The sequence below is a fragment of the Trachurus japonicus genome, chromosome 6 (assembly GCF_045865225.1).
Source record: "Trachurus japonicus isolate A0001 chromosome 6, Traja_1.0".
Taxonomy (NCBI): Eukaryota; Metazoa; Chordata; class Actinopteri; order Carangiformes; family Carangidae; genus Trachurus; species Trachurus japonicus.
In genome coordinates this window covers 17,657,068-17,677,438 of record NC_140912.1, presented here as the reverse complement: position 1 = coordinate 17,677,438, position 20,371 = coordinate 17,657,068, and the positions used below count along the sequence as shown (strand labels likewise).

The window sequence follows — 20,371 nt, the reverse complement described above, 5'->3', positions numbered from 1 at the left end:
ATGTGTCACTTTAGAAATCAATATGATGTGAATGAGACACTGACAGAGCCCATTTTTAATTTGTAGTTTTAATTCAGATACTTAAAGTTAATTTAGGGTTAGGGCTGGGTCAAGGTTCCTCTGATAATACTTGAACTGTTCTACTAATAATTTGAATAACCTCTCCATGTAAATCTTCATTTATTTTGGCCATCTTGAGCTAAAACAGAGCCCTAACCGAGGCTAACTCAGCATTTCAATCTCTTACATGTATGACAAAGTAAAAACATGTGGAGACATATGCATTCATTATGCTCTCCTCTCACTCACACAAGTTTAATAAAACAATCATGGCTGATCCATTAATTACTGCACAACGAGTAGCTCCACAGACTTTTTCAAACAGTTTCAAATAGGAAAACAGGGATTATGCAACACAGAACAACATAACACGGTCGGAAAAGATGTTTTGCTTGGTAAAAGCACTGCCTTATCCTCACCGCCGCTCATGGAAATGCCTTGCAGCTATTCACATGGCTTCTGGATGACTATCAGCAGAAAGTCATTATCTGCAGAGACATGAAAGAACACAGGATGGTTGAATGAAAAAAAAGCAGCACAAACTCTCCTTTTCTAATTTAGAGCGATAGGCTGAGATATTATTAGTCTTTGCCCCAGTGGTCATCGTTAACCCAACAATAAATGTCAGTATAGCACTCACCTAATCCAATCATGATTTCATGTTTCTTGGTGCGGATGCGGAGGAAGGTGAGGTCATTTTGAGGGTCAATATCCCTCACTGTGCTCCTGGCCATCACTGCGAGTTGGCGAAGAAGTCCTGCATACTGAACTGTTATCGAGTTATCTAAAGTTGATCTGATGGGGATACCTAGAAAGATAAAGCAGCATCACCTTTAAAAGTGAGACTTCATTGTGAGCAAGTTTCATTAGAAGAAATTTCTGAGGATATTTCTGTCTTTTATACCTTCAGCATTGACAACTATTGTTCCAATCACACCTCTATGGGCTTCAATCCTCTTCAGTGTTTCCTCAACTTCAGCCTACAGAGCCAAGAAAGCTCATTAACAATAACGTTACACCAACTTATAAAATGACTGTTTAGCAAAAAAAAGACCTGCTCCTAAAAATACAAAACATCAACTTCAGAACCGTGGCTTGAATTTCGCCGGCAAAGTTACATGTAACTTCATTTACACGGTTATCTAATGTTAAGATAAGATTAAAACACGATAATTATATACATTCATGTAAACATTTAGGAAAGTGCTCAGTTCCTACCATTTTGCGACAACTCCAACTGCTCCGTCTCCTCTGCGCGTCTTTCTGTTGCCAAGAGAAACGGAAGTGACGTCTGACGCAAGCGGACGTGCGAAACGTAGTAGCCATCATTGTGTGAAGGTAGGTTGTGCGCTGTCTATCTTCACTGCGAAAATGCCGGAGTTAGCGGTGGAAAACGTGGTCGTTCATCCCCTGGTGTTACTCAGCGTGGTCGATCACTTTAACAGGTCAGTAAATCCATCATGCGAGATCAGCCTGTGCCGGTGCTTGGTAGTTAAAATTGTACAGAAACGTAACGTAGCGATGCTAAGCTAAGCTACCGTTAGCCGTGCTGAGTCAGAGCCCCATTGAGAATGAATGTAGATGTGACCGGGCTAGTTAGCTTTCTGAAAACTGTTCAGCTCATAAACAATGTTGGTAAACAAAGATTTAAATTGGTAAATGAGTCAGAATTAGACATTGTATAATTCTACCTTTCACTGAAACTGTCCTGTCATTCATTCAACTTGCAATAGCGGAAGTGTAAATATGGGCAGTAGCTTAGCTTACATTGCAACCCCAGCTAACGTTTGTGAGTCATGGTGAACTAATGATCTTATTTATTTATTATTGATTGCACAAATTGTTATGCACAAACATCCATGGCATACGTTTCTTTAACAACACAATAAAATAACATGTGCATATGAGAACCCGGAGGAAATAAACATATAACTGTTATTTACATACACATGTATAAAGTTCTAAGATAAAGAAAACAAAGGCTAGGGCTTCCTTTGTAAATCATATTTATCTATAATACTAAACAGTTAAATGGCATTTTTTCTTTTTCATAAGATTGAGGGCTTTTATGAAATAAAGAAATTCGTTATGAAATATGTAAAACTTAGGAGTTTGCACTTGTGTATGTAAAATTTAAAAATTTACCCAGGGCGAGAATATCATTGATGAAAAAGTCATCTTCCAAATTGTGACAAGTTTGTATATGAATACATGAACTTATTGTCTAATTTTATCTGTTCAATCTACAGGATAGGAAAAGTTGGCAATCAGAAACGAGTGGTCGGTGTCCTTCTGGGATCATGGCAGAAAAAAGTTCTTGACGTTTCAAATAGTTTTGCAGGTGAGTCTCATGGTCACTGTGTTTAATGGATTTTTTTTTTTTTTTTTTAAGTAGAAGCACAATAGGCTGAGACATACTTTTTACTGTATAATAGTTTGTTTCCTTATAGCATTAACTCTCAATATATTGGGCATTTCCACATCCTCTAATTTGTGTTAATATAGGCTTTCCATTAAAAAAATGTAGGTTCAGGGCTTAATAGATGTCAAGATTACACCTCGACACTTGGTTCTTTTAATCTGTAGAAATCGCTTCCCAGAGCCACAGAAAACATTATAACAACACTTATAAAGGTTTGAGTATTTGGTTGATCATGTGAAAAGTCAGTTGAGGCCCCAAAGATATTAAAATATGCATTGGACAGGATTTTTACTGATGACTGTAAAATTAATTTAACGATCAATAAATATTGTAAGTCTGCCATAGGCAGTCGGTTTTTGTTTTTAGTCATTGTCAATCTTCCTTTACAGTGCCATTTGATGAAGATGACAAGGATGACTCAGTTTGGTTCCTGGACCATGACTACTTGGAGAACATGTATGGCATGTTCAAGAAGGTTAATGGTAAGGCACTGGATATATTCATGCAATTCATTTGTGTTTTTCATCATTGTGTTGTGCTCATTTAAATAATCGTCTTTCCTGCTTTTCAGCCAGAGAAAGAATAGTAGGATGGTACCACACAGGCCCCAAATTACATAAGAATGACATTGCCATCAATGAGCTCATCAAGCAGTACTGTACCAATTCGGTATGTAACAAATTAACCGTTTCCTTTTGCTTAAAGTGCATGTATCTGGACAACACTTTGCTCTACTCATATCCGTTCGGATGTTGGATAACTCACTTGTGTCTCTTTTATCCCACCAGGTGTTAGTCATTATCGATGTGAAGCCCAAAGATCTCGGTCTGCCCACAGAGGCATACATCTCTGTGGAGGAAATACATGATGTAAGTATATAATGTATTGCACTGAAAAAGATTCTTCCAAATATGTTCATACCAACACCATATTTATTATTTCAAACCAATAATTGTCTTTTTAGAGGCCATTATTTTGAAAATAAACGTGGACTCTTAAGAGTTGTTTTTTTCTGTTTGGTTTTGTTTATATGGACGATTCTCTGTTTCCAGGATGGCACTCCAACATCTAAAACATTTGAACACGTCACCAGTGAGATCGGTGCTGAGGAAGCAGAGGAAGTGGGAGTGGAGCACCTCCTCAGGTACTGAACATTACAACCAGACTGCTAATCTCATTACGCCGGGTTCACACCGTACGCCGAAGCGCCGCGAATAGCCGCGGCCGGCTCGTGCCGTGCAGCGATCGTTTCGGCGTCTGGTCTATTTTGTGCGTGAGCCGCGAGCGATCGCATCAATTCTGGCAGGAAGTCACACAAAGAAACACGAGAGAATCCGGTCAATTTTCAAAATAAAAGCAATTTTCAAAATAAAATACCGAGATTGACAAATACCAGAGTCCAAAGTGTGTACGTTTGTGTTCATTAATCTAAACAAAGTGCAACAGAGGAACACACACACACCTACACACATACACATAGGCTACACACATACACACACACAGCTGAGGAGCAGAAGCGCTTGCGACCGCCGCGGATTAATTGGCGTCTGGTGTGAACTGGAGGGACACGGCTCGCACGCGATTTCTGCGGCCGCTCCGCTTCGGCGTCCGGTGTGAACCCGGCGTTATACATCTCAAAGTTACCACAGCAAACTGTTGTAATAACAATCCAGAGAATAACTGAGCCAAGATTTTCCCTAAATTGCTCAAGCACAAACACAAACAAGCGACTTCCTGTCTACTTGAATGAACCAAAATATGTTAACATGCCCACACCCATGGCTATATCTGTAGAATATCAGTTGCTGCCATCCAACAAGAGATATAGAATACCTACGGCTAGATTAAATAGACTGAGGAACTCTTTTTATTCCTCAGTCAGTTAAAATGTTGAATCAGTTGGGCTTGGTAGGGCCTGAATAGCTTAGTGTAGGGAATTGGAGGCACTGCAGCCACTTTGGTGCTACGTATAGCACGTCACATGTCTGATGTTTGTCTTGTGTTATATTCTGTTGTATTTTGTAATGTTTCTTTGTCACAAGGAACAAGTGTCTTGAATGCAAGAAAGATTTCAGAAGTGATTCTGACAATAAAAAGTTCTCTCAACTACTCAACTTACTCAACTATGCTTGTCTTACTCTCATGCTTACAGAGATATCAAAGACACTACAGTGGGAACTCTCTCTCAACGCATCACAAACCAGGTTCATGGCCTAAAGGGACTCAACTCAAAGCTGCTGGACATCCGCGCCTACCTGGAGAGAGTGGTGGCAGGCAAACTTCCCATCAACCACCAGATCATCTACCAGCTGCAGGATGTCTTCAACCTGCTGCCAGATGTTAATCTGTTGGTAAGTGCTTGGTGTTTGTGGCAAAATGGGTGCGTGTTTAATTTTAGTGAGGTCAGTTTTACCAGCTAATGTTTACAGCGGCACCGAGGGCTCATGTTTGCTCATGTGCTCTAAATTCAGAACACATCTTCATTTATTTGAAAACACTTGGGTTACAAAAAACTCACAACACAATGGAAGTGTTTTGGGGACACACAAAAAATGACAGATCCAGCTGAGGAACACTAAGATATCATAACCCTATTGTTTCAAAATTACAGTACAGCTCACAAGCCTGTAGGTTGGTGGTGTATTGCAACATTGATATTGCAGTGTCCAGATATTATTGCAAATACGCACTGTGCTGTTGCTTTAAAGTGGAAATATAAAGGAATATACAATAATATAAATTAATATACCCTGTAACAATAAACTACTGTTAATTCATCACTTTATCCTTTAAGCTTCCACTGGAGGGCAAGCTGAGCTGATTTAATGAAACAAATATAGTTCATCCTTGTTTGTGCTCAGCTATTGCAGAAATTTGAAAGAAATATAGACTAATGGCAGTTTAATACTGATTTAAATTGATTTGCTCTGGTGTTGTCCCTGAAAACTTATTGAGATAATATAATTATTTTATTTTCATGTAGATAAAATATTTAACCACCAAATATCTGCACTTTTCACATCTGAGAAATTAAATTATAGTTCTGTCTTTTGAAGTGGTCAGACTGTTGTGGTGTTGTATTGTTTGTCACTGGGTTTTTTTGTTCTGTCTTCACAGGAGTTCACAAAAGCCTTCTACCTTAAGACCAACGACCAGATGCTGGTGGTCTACCTGGCCTCGCTCATACGCTCTGTGGTGGCCCTGCACAACCTGATCAACAACAAGATTTCCAACCGAGACGCAGAAAAGAAGGAAGGGCAGGAAAAAGAGGAAGGCAAGAAAGAGAAGAAAGACGACAAAGAGAAAAAAGATGACAAGGACAAAGACAAGGAAAAGGAGAAAGCAGATGCTGGCAAGAAAGATGAGAAGAAGAAAAAATGAGAGGTCTTCCTTTTTGTCGTCTTCTTTCAAATCACACTGTCTTCATCTGGATGGTGCTCTACTTTCTGCCCACAGTCACAGCTCTGTATGTGGGTCTCAGGCTAAAAGTAGGGCTCTATATGGAGAAACGGTGTCATTTGAGATTCAGCCTCACCACCACCTATGGCACTCAACAAGACTGTTATTATCATACAGCGATGATGATGATGATGATGATGATGATGATGTTTCCTTCTTTGGTGTTCTGAACTACGAAAACGTTTTTATTCTGTTTTTGTAGTTTGCCCATGCTCCCGGTGTTTGTCCGACACCTGTTCCTATATTGTAAGATGGAGATTTCTTTTCCTTTTTTTTTGATTTCTATATGTCGCTCATTAAATTGAGATCATATTAAACTTTTTTTTTTTTTTGCAGTTTCCTCTTTTCCTGTTCTTTCTCAATTCAAAAGCAAGTGGTTAATTGTTGTACAGTAGACCAGCAAACAGTTGTACTGAGGTCACATTTAACATGGAGGGGTTGAGACGGAGCTTAAAGGTCCAGTGTGTAAAATGAGGGGAAAACAGTGACATCTAGCATTCATCTGATTATATTATTTATCTATTAATAATTCTATTGTTTATTTATGTATGTGAAACTCTTGAAAGTTGCTCTGTGGTTGGCTGGACTTTCCATTTCGTACAAACATGGCGGGGCAAGATGGCGACACTCTCTAAGCAAGACCCTTGCTATACGTACACTACTCAAAAAGTTAGGGATATTTGACAAGAATATCCCCATAAAAAGTTCATGCTACAGTGATAGTGATATCTATGTGCATTCAAAAGTTTAGAGAAGTTTAAATTAGGTGCATTCTGAATTTTAATCCAAAAGCCAAACATCTCTAACTTTTTGTGAGTAGTGTTTATACAAAAGAAGAATTATAAGGCTATGAAAACCAAACTGATTTTATTTTATGGCGATTATACACTTATACAAATATATTCATTGGTAGTATATTCAGCTTTTGTCAATAAACCTTGACAAATATTACACACTGGACCTTTAAGATAAAAAAAAAGTGTGTGTGTGTGTGAAGTCAGTGTGACACTGACAACAACTTATCGCCTGGTATGGAAATGAGCACAACTTATGTTGGTGGGAGAAGCTCCTCTCAAAATAAAAAAAAACCCCTTTAATTTAAATGAACCTCCATCTGCTGATGAAGACCATGTCATCTGACTGAAAGCTCCGGTGAGGCTGCAAAACAGACTGTGCAGATGAGGTTTTTATTTTTATTTTTTATCAACAAACAAATATAACAGACAGCAGCTGCTTAATATTATCACAGCACAGGCAGATAGAGAGGACACACATTAAAAAAAAAAGCTCCCTGAGTGCAGCAGCTATGGTCTCAAACAGCGGGGTCGGTGCAGAGGAGCAGGGGCGGTGCTGTGATCTGTTTTATTTTTAAAACTGCGTCACCCAGACGTCTGGTTCGCGCTACTGTCGCTCCCGGGCCACAGTTCAGTTGCCACAACACGAAGCGACAGCAGCAGCAGCGGCAGCAGCGGCGGCAGCAGGAGGCGTAGTAGTAGCCTAACCAGTATAGCGCATTTCATTTTAAGCTCCGGTTGTGTCGGACAAATCAGATTATTGAGAAGGTAAACTGGGTTCTGACGTAAAGGACTTAACCCTCTCTCTCTCTCTCTCTCTCTCTCTCTGTGTCTCTCCTCCCGGCAGCGCAGCAGCAGCAGCATCGCATGTGCTGCTCGGTGCAGTCAGACCCCAGTCAACCACCAACCACCCGCTCTGCTCTCTGTCTCACCCCATCTCTCTCTCTCTCTCTCCCTCTCCCTCTCTCTTCCTCTTTTTTTATTCTCCTCCGGGACTCGAGCAATGACTACTTGGACATTTCACTGCGACTGAGCTGAGCTGAGTGAGCACACGGCCGCCCGCCCCGCCGCCCCGGTAGAAACATGGCTTCGTACCTGCAGGTGAGTGAGGCTCTTGTCTGAAATGCTGCGTTCGCGTGTCTGTCTGTTTGTTGTGTTGTTTTTTTTCTGGCAACTTTGTCGGGTGTGGTTGTTGTGTGCCTGCCTGCTGCGCGTGCTGCCTGCAGGCCTCTATAGTGATAGACACACAGCGGTTGGCACGAGCTTGTCCGTTCACTGTTTGGGTTTCTGCCATATTAGCGTGTGATGTCCGCTTCTGCCTCCAGCCCTGCTTGGTCATGTGTGTCTCTCAGTGTGTGTGTGTGTGTGTGTGTGTGTGTGTGTGTGTGTGTGGAGGGGGATAAACAGGTGGTTGAGAGGCATCAGTGTTGCCAGGGGGCGGGAGGGAGCGTGGCTTCACTTTGATTAAATGCGTCTTTTTGGCGCACATCGGTGCCAACCGTTTTGCGCATAGTTGAAGAGATGGCTCTCTCTTCTCTATTATATTGTTCTTTTTCCAGATCGACGATGACGAGAAGGGCCACGATCTGGACCTTTTCTGTGTTCCCAGGCATTATGAGAACGATTTAGACAAGGTGATCATCCCCCATGGACTCATCATGGACAGGTAAACCAGTCACCACCACCACTGGCCTTTCTTAGAAGTCACATGACCCACTCACCCTGGCTCTTTCTGTTTCACTATCCTTGACCTACACACTCACACTCCTGGACTGTGATGTTATTACAAGAGTAACCTATACTGCATTTGCTTGACAAATGAATGACTGTAGGCCACATACTGAATTTGAATGTGGATTTGGAAGGGAGGGAGGGTGTTAAACGTCCAGTGCAGTGCAGTGAAATGCATTGTAAGCAATTATGTTTAAGTGCAATGTCACGTCATGCCAGTGGTCTCTGCCTAACTCACAAGAAACAGCATTTAAGCATTAGTTTCTGATGCATCTGTCTCCCTCCTCTCTGTCCCAGGACAGAGCGTCTTGCTCGTGACATTATCCGGGACATGGGGGGACACCACATCGTGGCTCTGTGTGTGCTGAAAGGAGGCTACAAGTTCTTCGCGGACCTCCTGGACTACATTAAAGCGCTGAACCAGAACAGTGATAAATCAGTCCCGCTGACAGTGGATTTCATTAGGGTGAAGAGCTACTGTGTAAGCTGCCTTTTCTCATTTCATTTCTGGAAACCGCTTGTGCTGACATGAGGTGTGTGATATAAAGTGGAGTAATTATTTTTAATCAGAAATGGGCCAAAGCTGAGGCCGTGGCGTTGAGACTATCTGGGTGCAGTGCGGAGATATTTAAAAAATTAAATTGAGATTTGAGATAAAGATTTTTAAGCAGAACCGGCAAGACCAAAGTGAAACTGCAGCCACGCTGGGATGGTCATGATGTCTCCTCTTTCTGTTCTCCTAGAATGACAAATCAACAAACAATGTCAAAGTCATAGGAGGGGATGAGCTGTCCAATCTCGCAGGCAAGGTCAGTCTTTAGATGTTTGAAAGGACCAAATGCTTCAACTACCTACACATGAGTATTTTGTGTTTGTTTTTTTTGCACTTCATTAACTGCTTTGTCATTTTTCTCTGCAGAATGTTTTGATTGTGGAGGTAAGACATTGTGTTTCTATTCTGTATCACCAGGTTGTCATATTTTATTGTCACACATGTCACATCAGATAGTAGAAATGAGAAAAAGTTTCAATATTGCCAGAAAGTCAGACAGTGTTGTTCATGATTTGAAACATTATCCATGATGATATAAATAGCTCAAATGGATACACATGAACCTATATATATAAACATAAGTATAACAAATGGATACAGCTGCAAAGTATTTACAGCTATTTAACATGACTATGAACAAGTCTTTATTCAATTCGTTCACCTTTTTTAAAATTTATATTTTGGCCATCTTAGTTAAAAACTAAAAGTGTTGTGTAAATCTTAATTGTTGAGCCATGTTTCCTGTGTGTGCTGCCTTTGTCAACAGGATATTGTGGAGACTGGACGTACAATGCAGACACTACTTTCACTACTGGGCGAATGTAATCCCAAAATGGTTAAAGTTGTCAGGTACGAACCTCACGTAGAGTTTACAGTCCGGGAAGTGCAATGCAAATGCAATGACTGATATACCTCCACTATAACTGGCTGGTCTGTCTTCAGAGAGAGTGCTCTTAGCTAATGGACACACTTCTTTAGGACTTTAATGCGATGGGCGGAGGGAGGGAGGGAGGGAGGGAGCAGCTTAACAGTTAATCTGCCATACTACTGTATTAACTGCTCTGTGGGCATAGAGGGCCATTTCTCTTTCGTACTTCTGATAGTTGACTGAAACTGAAAATGTGCTGAAACAATGTGGGTTTCCTCTGAGGCCTGCATGGAAAGATAGTGGTTTGGTTCAGTGGGCCGGGTCACTTTTATTACTTTGATATCAGCCATGTGGTCATTTATCTCCCATATGTCTCCCCTGCCAGACTTTTAGTGTGATAAACTATTTCTAATGTATCTTTTTATTTAGATAAGTTAGCCACATTCTCACACATATACTCTCTCTCTCTTTCTCTTTCTCTCTCTGTCTCTCTCTCACACACTTACAGACACACAAAGACTTATTTGGTATCATGAATTGCAGAAAGTTCCTCTTCCTGCATCGGTTTACAACATCCACTACTGACATTCCTGCTGCCACCCCAGTTCATTAGAGCTACACAGATAGTATGTTTTGTGTTGCTCAAAGCATAGAGGCACTCAAGAACTCAAAGTGCCTTTTTAAAATGTTATTTTATCTGTTAACTGTTGTCATTTACAGCCATTGTTGACATAGAGTTAAAACACTGTGTTTAATTTCCACTAATCTCCATTTACTCCAGTATTCAGAATAATCTCGCACTTAACTAAATTTTTCATTTATTTTTTCTTGTGTGAAACATACACATCTATAAAAAAAACAGTTGATCTTGAATCTTGAATGGGCGCCTGTTTGGTGAAGATGTGAATATCGTCTGCCTGAATTAAAACCTGCACTGAAAATTATTTTTTTAGTTTTTTTTGGAGGCATTTGTTTTATATCCACTGTATTTTCCTCATTTATTGTTGCAGCCTCCTGGTGAAGAGGACTCCGAGGAGTTCAGGTTACAGACCAGACTGTGAGTACCCACATCCTGTACTCGCATTAAAGTATTACATATTATCCGTGCAGTGTAGTAATGTATTCGAAGAGCTTCTGTGTGAGTCTGATTCTTTGAAAGGCTGCTGAAGTTTTATTAAAAAAACTGGGATTTCCATGTAGGATTAACATTCATTTCAGGACAATCTACTCCAAATGTAGCCAAGCTGGCCACTTATGCACTAATGCATGCCTGATGACCCCCTGCTCACCCTTTCTGTGATTATGTAATGCTTTTAGGTTTGAGTTAGATAATCTCTTTAAGATTGTCCCTCAAGGACAGCTGTTACTGTAAGCATTTGACTCTCTGTACGGCACTGACAGCTTAAGTACAACCTCATACAGACAGTAAAAGAGCAAACATCTATTTGTTTACTACATAAAGAAGCCCATTCTTCTAAATTTAGATCAGCTGAAGACTTTTACTTCCACTGAACTTCTTCTAGTGGAGATTGTGTTTTATTTACATGACTTACATTGGTGCTATCTGTGTATTTATTCCAGACATTGGCTTTGAGGTACCAGATGCCTTTCTGGTAGGCTACGCTCTGGACTACAATGAGTACTTCAGAGACCTCAGTGTAAGTTTGCTGCAGTTGATCACTTCTCCTGGGTGTCTGCATCCACCACCTAGTATAACCTCCCCTCCTGTACAGCATTAGACAATGGTCCCAAATAGTTTGGCAGAACATCACAATGTCCCACTGAATTTCCTCTTTGACCACATTAGACACAAGTGGAATAATTGGTATGATGTTTGACAATCAAATTTTACTCAGTCTATTGTCATGGCCAAGTGATTTTTTGTGCCAGATGCAATGACATTTCCATCAGTTGTTCCGGATATATTTCATGAACAATAACTGGAGGTCACCGTGACCTTGAACTTTTTTTTCAAAGAAGAAATCCTTCAAAGTATGAGAAGAGAGTGGTACAGGGCAGACAACCTGACAACATAATATCTCTTTCCCTGGGTATTACTGCAGAGCAATAATCAAGACATCATATGAAATAATAACTGTGTGCCTATACTTCAAACCGACTACAGTATGTACTCTATACTGATTCTCATAGAGTGCAGTTGTGCAGTTGACCTACAATGTGTTTAAATATTTTGTACAACCAGAAAAAATATGGCACCAAATACTCTACATCAAACTGGCGCCACTTCACAATACACAATTTTGGCCTCTTGAATGTGACATCTCAAGTCTGCCTTGAGGGACTTTAAGAACTGCTAACGATTTGATGGTCATAGGTCAAGGACATTGTGATGGCACAAAACATTTTTTTTTAGTATAACTCATATAGCCTACTACAGTAATTATGCCAAAACACAAACGCTACTAGAGTAAAATTATGAAGTGATGACTTTTGTATGAAAAAAAAAAAAAAAAATTTATTTATTTATTTATTTTTTCACACTTCTGTGAAAATTGTCTTCTCTGGCAGAAAAATAGTTGTTCTTGATTTGTTAAATTTTCATTAAATGTTTTCTTTGAGAAAGTCTAATACAGAAAGTTAAAATTTTTATCACTTTTCCAAAAACAAAACTAAAGGGACACATGACCTGTGGTTTGTAAACTCACTGTTCTCTTTTACTTTCATTTCAGCACATCTGTATACTGAATGACCAAGCCAAGGAGAAGTACAAAGTGTGAGCAGATGAAGTGCTGCAGAGGCAATGCCTGAATCAATGAAGACTAGGACCACTGTGATGACCCTCCTTAGCTTTGCTGTGTTTTGAATCTTATTTATTTTTCTACATAAGAGTCCACAAAATGTGTGGGTTGTAAATAATTTAAAGAAGAACATTTCTTTTGCCCTCTATGAATAAATGGGATGAGTTTATGTATATTAAGAATATTTTGGATGTTAAATTTTAATTTATTTATTCACGTATGTGTATAGACTCTGCCTGTATATTGCAGTTTTATGGCGATAGGAAATGAATGTTATTAATTTGCTCTAGCACATTAAATCACAGGTCTCAGGCATCTGCTTTACGTTCATCCAGCTGTCAGATGTTAGCAGTCTACAGTTTGTATGCATTTTGTTTTAACTTATAATGATGATATATCCTCTCATTATGCCATAAAATGACTGACTTGGAATGTACTGTACGTTTTATTTCATATCTGATGTTTTCACGGAGGACCTGTTTACAGCAATACAAATCCCTTTGCAACCTTGAATCATGTTTTATTCTGTTGCACTTACTCAGTTTCCCCAGCAGAGGGAGTAATGTGTCACACGGTTACAAATAACCTCACTGCAAGTAAAAACATTAATGTTCTTACATAATAGTGTGTGCATTTCTACAGACGTGACCTCAGAGCACAGATAACTCCGTTTGCAGCATGTTTGACATTATAGTGTTTTTTGTTGTTGCCAACATTAGCCTGGTCGTCATATGAATTAAGAATAATAGTTTCAAGATGAATGAGGGAGGTTATTACTAGAATACTTCCTGACATACCAGCTTAGCCGCGACCATAGATATATATCTATGAACCGCGACAACGAGATGCGGTTTCCTGTACCAGTGCTGTCATCAAAGACGGTTTATAAATGTATCTTTGCTGTCAAGGTGCGATGCTGCGTTCGAGACGACTCGGAACTATGATACTCCCAGGTGAAAACTCTGATTTCCGACTTGAAAGCGTTCAAGAGGAACCACGCCCAATGGCGATTCTGGGGGGTGGCCTGGGGTGGCACTGGCCACCCCTGAAAACTCATTGGCCACCCCTGTGGCCACCCCAAATTTGATAGGTAGTTGTTGGTTAAGTTCGTCAACACAAGAAACAAGAGGAACGCTGTCACACACTCCTCTACACACAGTCACTGTAGCTGTGCCTCGCTCCGCTCTCTCTCTCTCTCTCCCTCTCTCTCTCTCTGTCACACACACACACACACACACACATACGGGCGCATAGGTCGCGCTTGACCGCTAATAAACGGTAAATGCGCTATATCGCGCTACTTGTACAGTGTTGAAATGAACACACTTTATACAGAGTGCAGTCAAACACCAGGCTAAAGAGAGAGGAACAGCAGATCCTCTGACTGCGCAGTCAGCTGCAGGTGAGTGACAGACAGGTGACTGAACCAGCGACACCAGTGAGGCACAAGTTAACGTCCGTTTGTGGTCAGACCTTCCGTCACGGGGTCGGGGACGAGCTGCTGCATAACTGACACACATCAGGCTGCTGTAGCCTAGGCTAAGTCCTCCTGTTAATATGTTTGCTGTGAAATAGGACTATAGCTGTGCAGTACCTATTCTTAGTAGACCGGAAAGCAGCAGATGATAGAAGCGTCATCACAACCAGAGGAGACAGGAGATTTTTATTTTTTAGAGAATTGAGACTTGACTTGGATTTGGTAAAAAAAAAAAAAAAAAAAAGACTTGTGAACATCTCTGGCCCCCACTACTTAACTTTAGTTTTCATTCTTGCATTAGAGCATGGCATTTAATGTTTTAATGTCATGCTGTAATTTTCTGTCATGTTTGTACATAACTATACATAATGAATATTGCACTGAAGCTTGATTTTAAGAAAATCGTGAATCAAATCAGAATTGTAATATCTGCCCGAACAATTGCAATTAGATCTTTCCCAAAATCGTTCAGCCCTAGATGCACTTAAGAATATCCATGTTCTGTGTTTCTAAGAAACTTGTTCTGTAAATTGTTTACTTGTGATCAAAAATCTGAAGCTCAGTGCTGATGCTTTTCTGTAAATACTATAGTTTTCTAATAATAATAATAATAATAGCAACTTCTTCCAGTTTTAGGCTTACAATTACAGGTTAAAGTCCCACCCACTCCATAGGCTGCATACAGATAATTTTTATATGGTTGAAGAGACAATGGTGTAGCTACTTGCTCATCCCTAGCCATCTGGCCACCATCTGTGTCACCTGTATTGTTACCTACGTTTGCTTTACTAATTTAGGCAGCATCTTGTGATTAAACAAAAACACACGTGTGCTGGCAAAAAACAAACCAAAAAATCAAATTCCAGTATCTCCAACAAATTTAGATGTAAGATAAATAATAACATAAACCAAGCATGTTAAGAGCAATTTCAGTTTTTTCTTACAAGCATAGTTTATCTTTTGCTTACAGATAGGCCTACACTTTTTAATGAGGCCTATCTTTAAATATTAAGCTTTAATTTGAGTTTTTGGGTTTCTTCTGTTGCCTAGATTGCTGTGTTTATTTAATCACTAGATAGGGCTTCAATTAGTAAAGAACACACAGGTAACAATACAGGTAATACAGATAATGAGCTAATGATTGATGAATGTTATTCTATAGGATGAGTTAAGAGCAGGTGAATTTTGCTACCCTGATACAAATTGTGAAGAGGTGAGGACTTTTATCCACTACAAGGCTCTTAGAAAAGCTGTACCCTATCACAACAATTACTGATTAAAAACCGACATGTTAAAACAACCAGAGAGTACCAAGAACTGTGAAAAAAATACTGTTTTTTAAAAGTTTTTTTTTTTTTTTTTACCAGTAAACCTTTCTTCTTGACATTTATGAGACAGGAAATCATGGGCGAGAGAGAGGTAATGTGACATGCAGTAAAGAACCTCCAGCCAAGATTTGAACCGCGGTCGGCTGCGTATATCACAATAGTTTTGTTATGCCATGGCCACCCCACACTAGCTTTGTGTCCCATCTTGGCCACCCCAGTAAAAATATCCTGGATACGCCACTGACCACGCCAGAATAACCCAAACCCAATTGGCCGACCGGAACAAACTTTGCATTCAAAGTGCCTCACGCAAGGCATTAAAACATTACAAAGGGCATAACAACAATTAAAAGAAAAACAAATAATCATTTTAAAATAATGAATCGGATCATTTAAAATCGAAGAGAAATAACAATATGAATTTACTGTGTTCCACTACATCAGGTAATCTGTAGCCGTAAGTAAATATTGTATACAGTATCTAAAACGTTTTAATGTATTTTGGCATTTAAAAATTCGATCGCTCTTTTTCCAAGTAGCAGGTCGGAAAGATCCGAGTTGTCGCGAACGCAGCATTAGCTTCATGCTAACGTCGGTGACGTCAGGTGCGTAGTGCAGTTTCAACTGGAAGCAGTCCTGTGGTGTGTTTACTTGTCGGGGGAAATAAACCGGAAAACCTACATTTTCAAGCCGTGCAGACGTGTTGGACATAGGCTACATGTACCGTAGATAGGCTTCCGATTGTTTTTGTTTTTTGTACCAAATGTATGTTTATTCCAGCTGTCGTCGTCTGACTTCCTGACAGTTAGCCTACCATGGATGCGAAGGAAAAGACTATAACCATTTTAAAACAGTTTGACATCGGCAACAAGTTCTCTGACCTGCCCGTCCTGCCCAAAGCCTCAGTGTTGATCCCACTGTTTCTGAAGAACGGAGAGCTGTACACCTTGATGACCCTGCGCTCAAAGGAGGTAACATGCTGCTGGTGGGTGAAGGACACACACATGTGATATCTGCAGCTGAACTCAACAACCTTTGACTGTGTTTTGTTTGTTTAGCTGAGGAGCGGTGCGGGTGAGGTGTGTTTCCCTGGTGGGAAGAGAGACCCCAGTGACAGAGATGATGTGGACACGGCCCTGAGGGAGGCAGAGGAGGAGATAGGTCTACCTCCTGGAGATGTTGAGGTGGTGTGCAGACTGCTCCCCATCATTAACAAGGTAGGACTCTTCTCTCTGTCTGTCATCATCATCACCACCTGCGTTGCTGCATTTATTTCCCTCATGTCTCCCCTCACATCTTCCACCAGAGTGGTCTGTTGGTGACCCCGGTGGTTGGATTCATAGAGGAGTCATTCTGCCCCCGTTCAAACCCAGCCGAGGTCAGTGCTGTGTTCACTGTCCCTCTGGACTTCTTCACCCGTGAGAAGGACCACGTTGCCCCCCCTGGTGCTGCTGGGACCATCAAGCCACTGCACTTATTCCATTATGTGGACCCTGACTCTGGGAGCCAGTATCACATCTGGGGCCTGACTGCCGTACTGGCCATACTGGTGGCTGTACTCGCTCTCAGGAAACAGCCTGAGTTTGATGTTGGTTTTGACTCTGAGGATCCTTTATCCTTCTTCCAACAGGCTCTCCAACGAAGAATTAGCAAACTGTGACCATGGTAGTAATGCATATAGAAAAGATTAATTTAACACCAGTGTATTAATTTTGCATTGCATTGCCTCTGATAATGTGAACGAATGTGTGCAATATGTATCTTGATTTACATGCAATATGGATTGAAAATATTAATATAAAATAAATGAAACACTACTTTTATAGTTTGTTTCAAGAGCTTTGTGTGTTAAAACCTAGGAGGAAGAAATGACGGAAATCAAGACGTATAGATTTTTATTAATTCATTTAATGTAGCAGCAGGATTACAGATATAAACAGAAGAGTATACAAATGTCCAGACCAAGGCAAAGTACATGTTAATAATAATTCAGATGTATGATAACACACTGGGGTTGACCTTTTATCCCTACGTCAGGGTCTTAAGGCTAGATACTAAAGCTCAAGCTACACAAAACGGATACAACAGAACTGTTGGGAGAATGTGAAATAGAAAGCGAACTAGGAAAAGTGAGCAAACTGATTACACACAAGATACAGCTCACACTATTGGCAATTAATAGTTATCATGGTTGCTCCATTTGATCAAGCATTTCACAGCAACAATAGTAATGTTGACAAGCACATCAACACAAGAAAGCTCTCCATAAAACAATCTCCACTGTCTCGTCCCTTTTACCTCACATGTACAAATCTCGTGAGGCGTGAAAAAAAGAAAAAACACAAAAACATTTTCAACAGAAAATAATAAACGAGTTGATAATTCACTGGTGAAGCTGCACAATATTATGTTGAGACTACTCACTCTGATATCTTGCAATGGACTTCCAAAGAGAAAATGTTAACACTAAAATATATTGGTATGGGCTGTGGGTGCGCTTGTGTTGGAGAAATAAAACTTAAAATCACAGAAAAGTGTCCTGATGTTAGACGGTCCTCAAGAATAAAAAGGACAAGGGGCCAAATAGCAGACACAAAAGGGACACCAGTGAACACAGCAGAGTAACGGTTAAGTTATCAAGGCACACAAAGTTCTGTTGAAAGCATCACAATTGAAATTCAAGATACCCCTGCAGTATATTTCACATTTAAATATACATGGATATTCATTTACATGACTGAAGGACAAAACCGATAGTGTAAAGATTTGTGTGCTATCTTTGCCAACATTAAATCAATATCACACGTTTTTTGTTTGTTTTTTTCTTTTCAGGTGGAAGTGGCTATTCGTAGAGTCAGACTGAGCATCCTGGATTGCTCAAAATGAAACCGGACGTGAAAAAAACAACAACAACAACATGAAATTACATCACAATCCCGAGACAAAACAATCTGACAAATGTACAGTGACACAAAATGACAGTTGGTGCCACCCCATCCATCCATCCATCCATCCACCCCCCCTCCCTTCTGCCTCAAAATATGTGTTCTCATAATCTGTAATTGGTCCGATGTTCGATGTAGAGCAAGCTCTATGTCCACACCATGAGGTAAAATTTACATTCATGAAACTGAAGTCACAGGTTGGCTTTCTGTGTTGGTATGGCTTTAAGAGGCATTACTGTTCCGCGCTTCCTCCGCAACTTCATGTGCTCTTAAACTCCCCTAACCCAAGAGGAATGGAATGCTTGGAAACTTCACTACTGTGTCCTGACCTGATCTACACGTAATGGATGAGTCAAAGTGCCATTTGAGATGCATGACATTTCCACAAAAAAAAAAAAAAAGTTAGAAAAAAAACAAACACACACAAGAAAACCTAGCCCATGTTTTTACATTATACAAATTGGGTAAATGTTTAAAACAGTAGAATGAAGTTTCTAACAGATCCGCTTGATGTCCACTTTTACTAACATTTCTAATTTCAGTCATACACTTCACAATATACCTCCGCTTCATTTCAGGAAAAAACATACCAGCAATGATAATCTGTGCTATGAGCATAAACCAAAAAACTTTAGTTTTACAAAAATACTCTACATTTTGATACATGGATACAAAATTCTAAAAAAGATAAGTTACTTTAAAATGGATCACTAAACAGCTGCAGGACAAAATAGTATGACTATGAAAATGTAAACAGATGCATATGTGAACAATGCTAGTCTAACATTTGAATTATTCTCAAAAATTGGCTTTTGATAATAATGCCAAATTGGCTACTGTTGTAGATATGGAAAGTACAGCAGTACTATTTTGCATCAAAAAATAGAGTAATGTAATGAGAAATGTAAAAACTGGTGGAAATGTTAATGAGATTACATGATCCTTGAAACAAAGTACCTTTACACGTCTTTTATAAATGTACTTAAAACACAACAACATGCTGAACTGCTATTCATGTAAGAGCTGCATAATTTAAATGAGTGAGTAAAAATGAGTAAACATAACGAGGGCATTCGAAAAAGGACAAGTATGAGACACAATGACGAGGATTCACAACAGGAGCTTTGGTAAGCCTGGGTGCACTCCAGTCTGACCCCACAACAACAGCCAGCTCTCTCGACTCAACTCTGCTTCGAAGCTAACAATTTATGTCAGTGCTATTGATTAAAGTATAAACTGTTATGTACTAACATCATCACATCAGAAGTGCCCATCACTTCTGCACATAGCACCATAGATAGAATCAAAATGGCGGCCTCTATGTAACAGAGATTTCATTTACCAGTGAGCCCCTGTTCACAACACAAGGGACGGGTACTGGGTGCCAACTTCACATGGTGCCAGCCTGAGCATGGTACCAACACACTGAGACAAAAAAACTTAAATATCTAACACAACACAAGGTAAAACAGTCTCAAGTGAAAGATTGAACAGTAAATAGTACAAATAGCATAACAATGAAAATCCTTCATTTCAATGCACAGTCTGGATGTATCAGTATTTTAGGTGTATTTGTCAGTGTGTAACACACAAAGGCCTTCTTACCACTCCAACACTGAAAAATGACAATGCTTTTGTGGGAATGGCTAGTTTTTTTTTTTTTAGTTGACAGACTTGACTGGACCACTGAGACTGAATACAAAGAGGGATTCAACAGTGAGCAGACATTCTATACAAAGTTGTCCTAGACCTCAAAAATATTCTGACATGAGAAAATGTAAAAATGCTTGGTTAAGATGTATTTACCTTTACAAAGACAACTGCTTTCTGTTTTTTTTTTCCTTTTTTTGTTGTTTTTCTTGTTTTTTAACTGGACGTTTCTGAGTACAAATTCAGCTGGGTCAGTAGAGAGCTGTGGACGGATATAAGGATTAGCTGGTTACACAAAAGAGGTTATAAAGTGCTTGAGATAAAA

The 20,371-nt window shown here is 39.8% G+C and overlaps 4 protein-coding genes and 1 long non-coding RNA gene across 7 annotated transcripts; 3 read left to right on the top strand and 2 right to left on the bottom strand.

Moving 5' to 3' along the window:
- Window positions 1-308: 308 nt before the first annotated feature.
- LOC146985968 (dynein light chain roadblock-type 2-like) lies at window positions 309-1,389 on the bottom strand. 2 transcript variants are annotated; one of them, XM_085779472.1, is made up of 4 exons: window positions 1,264-1,389; window positions 965-1,040; window positions 701-868; window positions 309-548 (listed from the first exon to the last, which is right to left on the bottom strand). In XM_085779472.1, exons 1-4 carry the CDS (start codon window positions 1,387-1,389, stop codon window positions 505-507), a joined length of 414 nt encoding a protein of 137 aa, XP_085635598.1. In that variant the 3' UTR covers window positions 309-504. The 2 variants fall into 2 exon arrangements, with proteins under 2 accessions (XP_085635598.1, XP_085635599.1); XM_085779473.1 differs by having other exon boundaries at window positions 1,279-1,389.
- Window positions 1,379-6,272, top strand: psmd7 (proteasome 26S subunit, non-ATPase 7). The gene is made up of 8 exons (XM_085779469.1): window positions 1,379-1,505; window positions 2,310-2,401; window positions 2,872-2,964; window positions 3,054-3,151; window positions 3,271-3,351; window positions 3,535-3,626; window positions 4,635-4,833; window positions 5,600-6,272. The coding sequence occupies exons 1-8, from the start codon at window positions 1,432-1,434 to the stop codon at window positions 5,861-5,863; spliced, it is 993 nt and encodes a 330-aa protein (XP_085635595.1). The 5' UTR covers window positions 1,379-1,431; the 3' UTR covers window positions 5,864-6,272.
- Window positions 6,273-7,488: 1,216 nt separating this feature from the next.
- hprt1l (hypoxanthine phosphoribosyltransferase 1, like) lies at window positions 7,489-13,159 on the top strand. Of its 2 annotated transcripts, XM_085779471.1 has the most exons (10): window positions 7,489-7,503; window positions 7,737-7,836; window positions 8,295-8,401; window positions 8,764-8,947; window positions 9,210-9,275; window positions 9,386-9,403; window positions 9,786-9,868; window positions 10,898-10,944; window positions 11,469-11,545; window positions 12,578-13,159. In XM_085779471.1, the coding sequence occupies exons 2-10, from the start codon at window positions 7,819-7,821 to the stop codon at window positions 12,623-12,625; spliced, it is 648 nt and encodes a 215-aa protein (XP_085635597.1). In that variant the 5' UTR covers window positions 7,489-7,503; window positions 7,737-7,818; the 3' UTR covers window positions 12,626-13,159. The 2 variants fall into 2 exon arrangements, with proteins under 2 accessions (XP_085635597.1, XP_085635596.1); XM_085779470.1 differs by lacking the exon at window positions 7,489-7,503 and having other exon boundaries at window positions 7,655-7,836.
- Window positions 13,160-16,127: 2,968 nt separating this feature from the next.
- Window positions 16,128-17,837, top strand: nudt7 (nudix (nucleoside diphosphate linked moiety X)-type motif 7). The gene is made up of 3 exons (XM_085779468.1): window positions 16,128-16,422; window positions 16,510-16,668; window positions 16,758-17,837. The coding sequence occupies exons 1-3, from the start codon at window positions 16,267-16,269 to the stop codon at window positions 17,109-17,111; spliced, it is 669 nt and encodes a 222-aa protein (XP_085635594.1). The 5' UTR covers window positions 16,128-16,266; the 3' UTR covers window positions 17,112-17,837.
- A 1,121-nt stretch (window positions 17,838-18,958) lies between these two features.
- Window positions 18,959-20,349, bottom strand: LOC146985964 (uncharacterized). Its single transcript, XR_015036006.1, has 2 exons — window positions 20,203-20,349; window positions 18,959-20,088 (listed from the first exon to the last, which is right to left on the bottom strand). It is a non-coding gene; the product is annotated as an uncharacterized LOC146985964 (long non-coding RNA).
- Window positions 20,350-20,371: the final 22 nt, after the last annotated feature.

What these genes read in the sequence shown, in the direction of transcription:
- psmd7 (XM_085779469.1), top strand. Translation starts at nt 1,432, where the DNA reads ATGCCGGAGTTAGCGGTGGAAAACGTGGTCGTTCATCCCCTGGTGTTA. An exon ending in GTGGTCGATCACTTTAACAG is followed by an intron (nt 1,506 to 2,309) that starts GTCAGTAAATCC and finishes TTCAATCTACAG; the next exon opens with GATAGGAAAAGTTGGCAATC. An exon ending in CTGTGGAGGAAATACATGAT is followed by an intron (nt 3,352 to 3,534) that starts GTAAGTATATAA and finishes CTCTGTTTCCAG; the next exon opens with GATGGCACTCCAACATCTAA.
- nudt7 (XM_085779468.1), top strand. Translation starts at nt 16,267, where the DNA reads ATGGATGCGAAGGAAAAGACTATAACCATTTTAAAACAGTTTGACATC. An exon ending in TGACCCTGCGCTCAAAGGAG is followed by an intron (nt 16,423 to 16,509) that starts GTAACATGCTGC and finishes TTGTTTGTTTAG; the next exon opens with CTGAGGAGCGGTGCGGGTGA. An exon ending in TGCTCCCCATCATTAACAAG is followed by an intron (nt 16,669 to 16,757) that starts GTAGGACTCTTC and finishes ATCTTCCACCAG; the next exon opens with AGTGGTCTGTTGGTGACCCC.
- hprt1l (XM_085779471.1), top strand. An exon ending in AAAATGGTTAAAGTTGTCAG is followed by an intron (nt 9,869 to 10,897) that starts GTACGAACCTCA and finishes TTATTGTTGCAG; the next exon opens with CCTCCTGGTGAAGAGGACTC. An exon ending in AGTACTTCAGAGACCTCAGT is followed by an intron (nt 11,546 to 12,577) that starts GTAAGTTTGCTG and finishes CTTTCATTTCAG; the next exon opens with CACATCTGTATACTGAATGA.
- LOC146985968 (XM_085779472.1), bottom strand. Translation starts at nt 1,389, where the DNA reads ATGATGGCTACTACGTTTCGCACGTCCGCTTGCGTCAGACGTCACTTC. An exon ending in AATAGTTGTCAATGCTGAAG is followed by an intron (nt 869 to 964) that starts GTATAAAAGACA and finishes TTATCTTTCTAG; the next exon opens with GTATCCCCATCAGATCAACT. An exon ending in TGAAATCATGATTGGATTAG is followed by an intron (nt 549 to 700) that starts GTGAGTGCTATA and finishes ATGTCTCTGCAG; the next exon opens with ATAATGACTTTCTGCTGATA.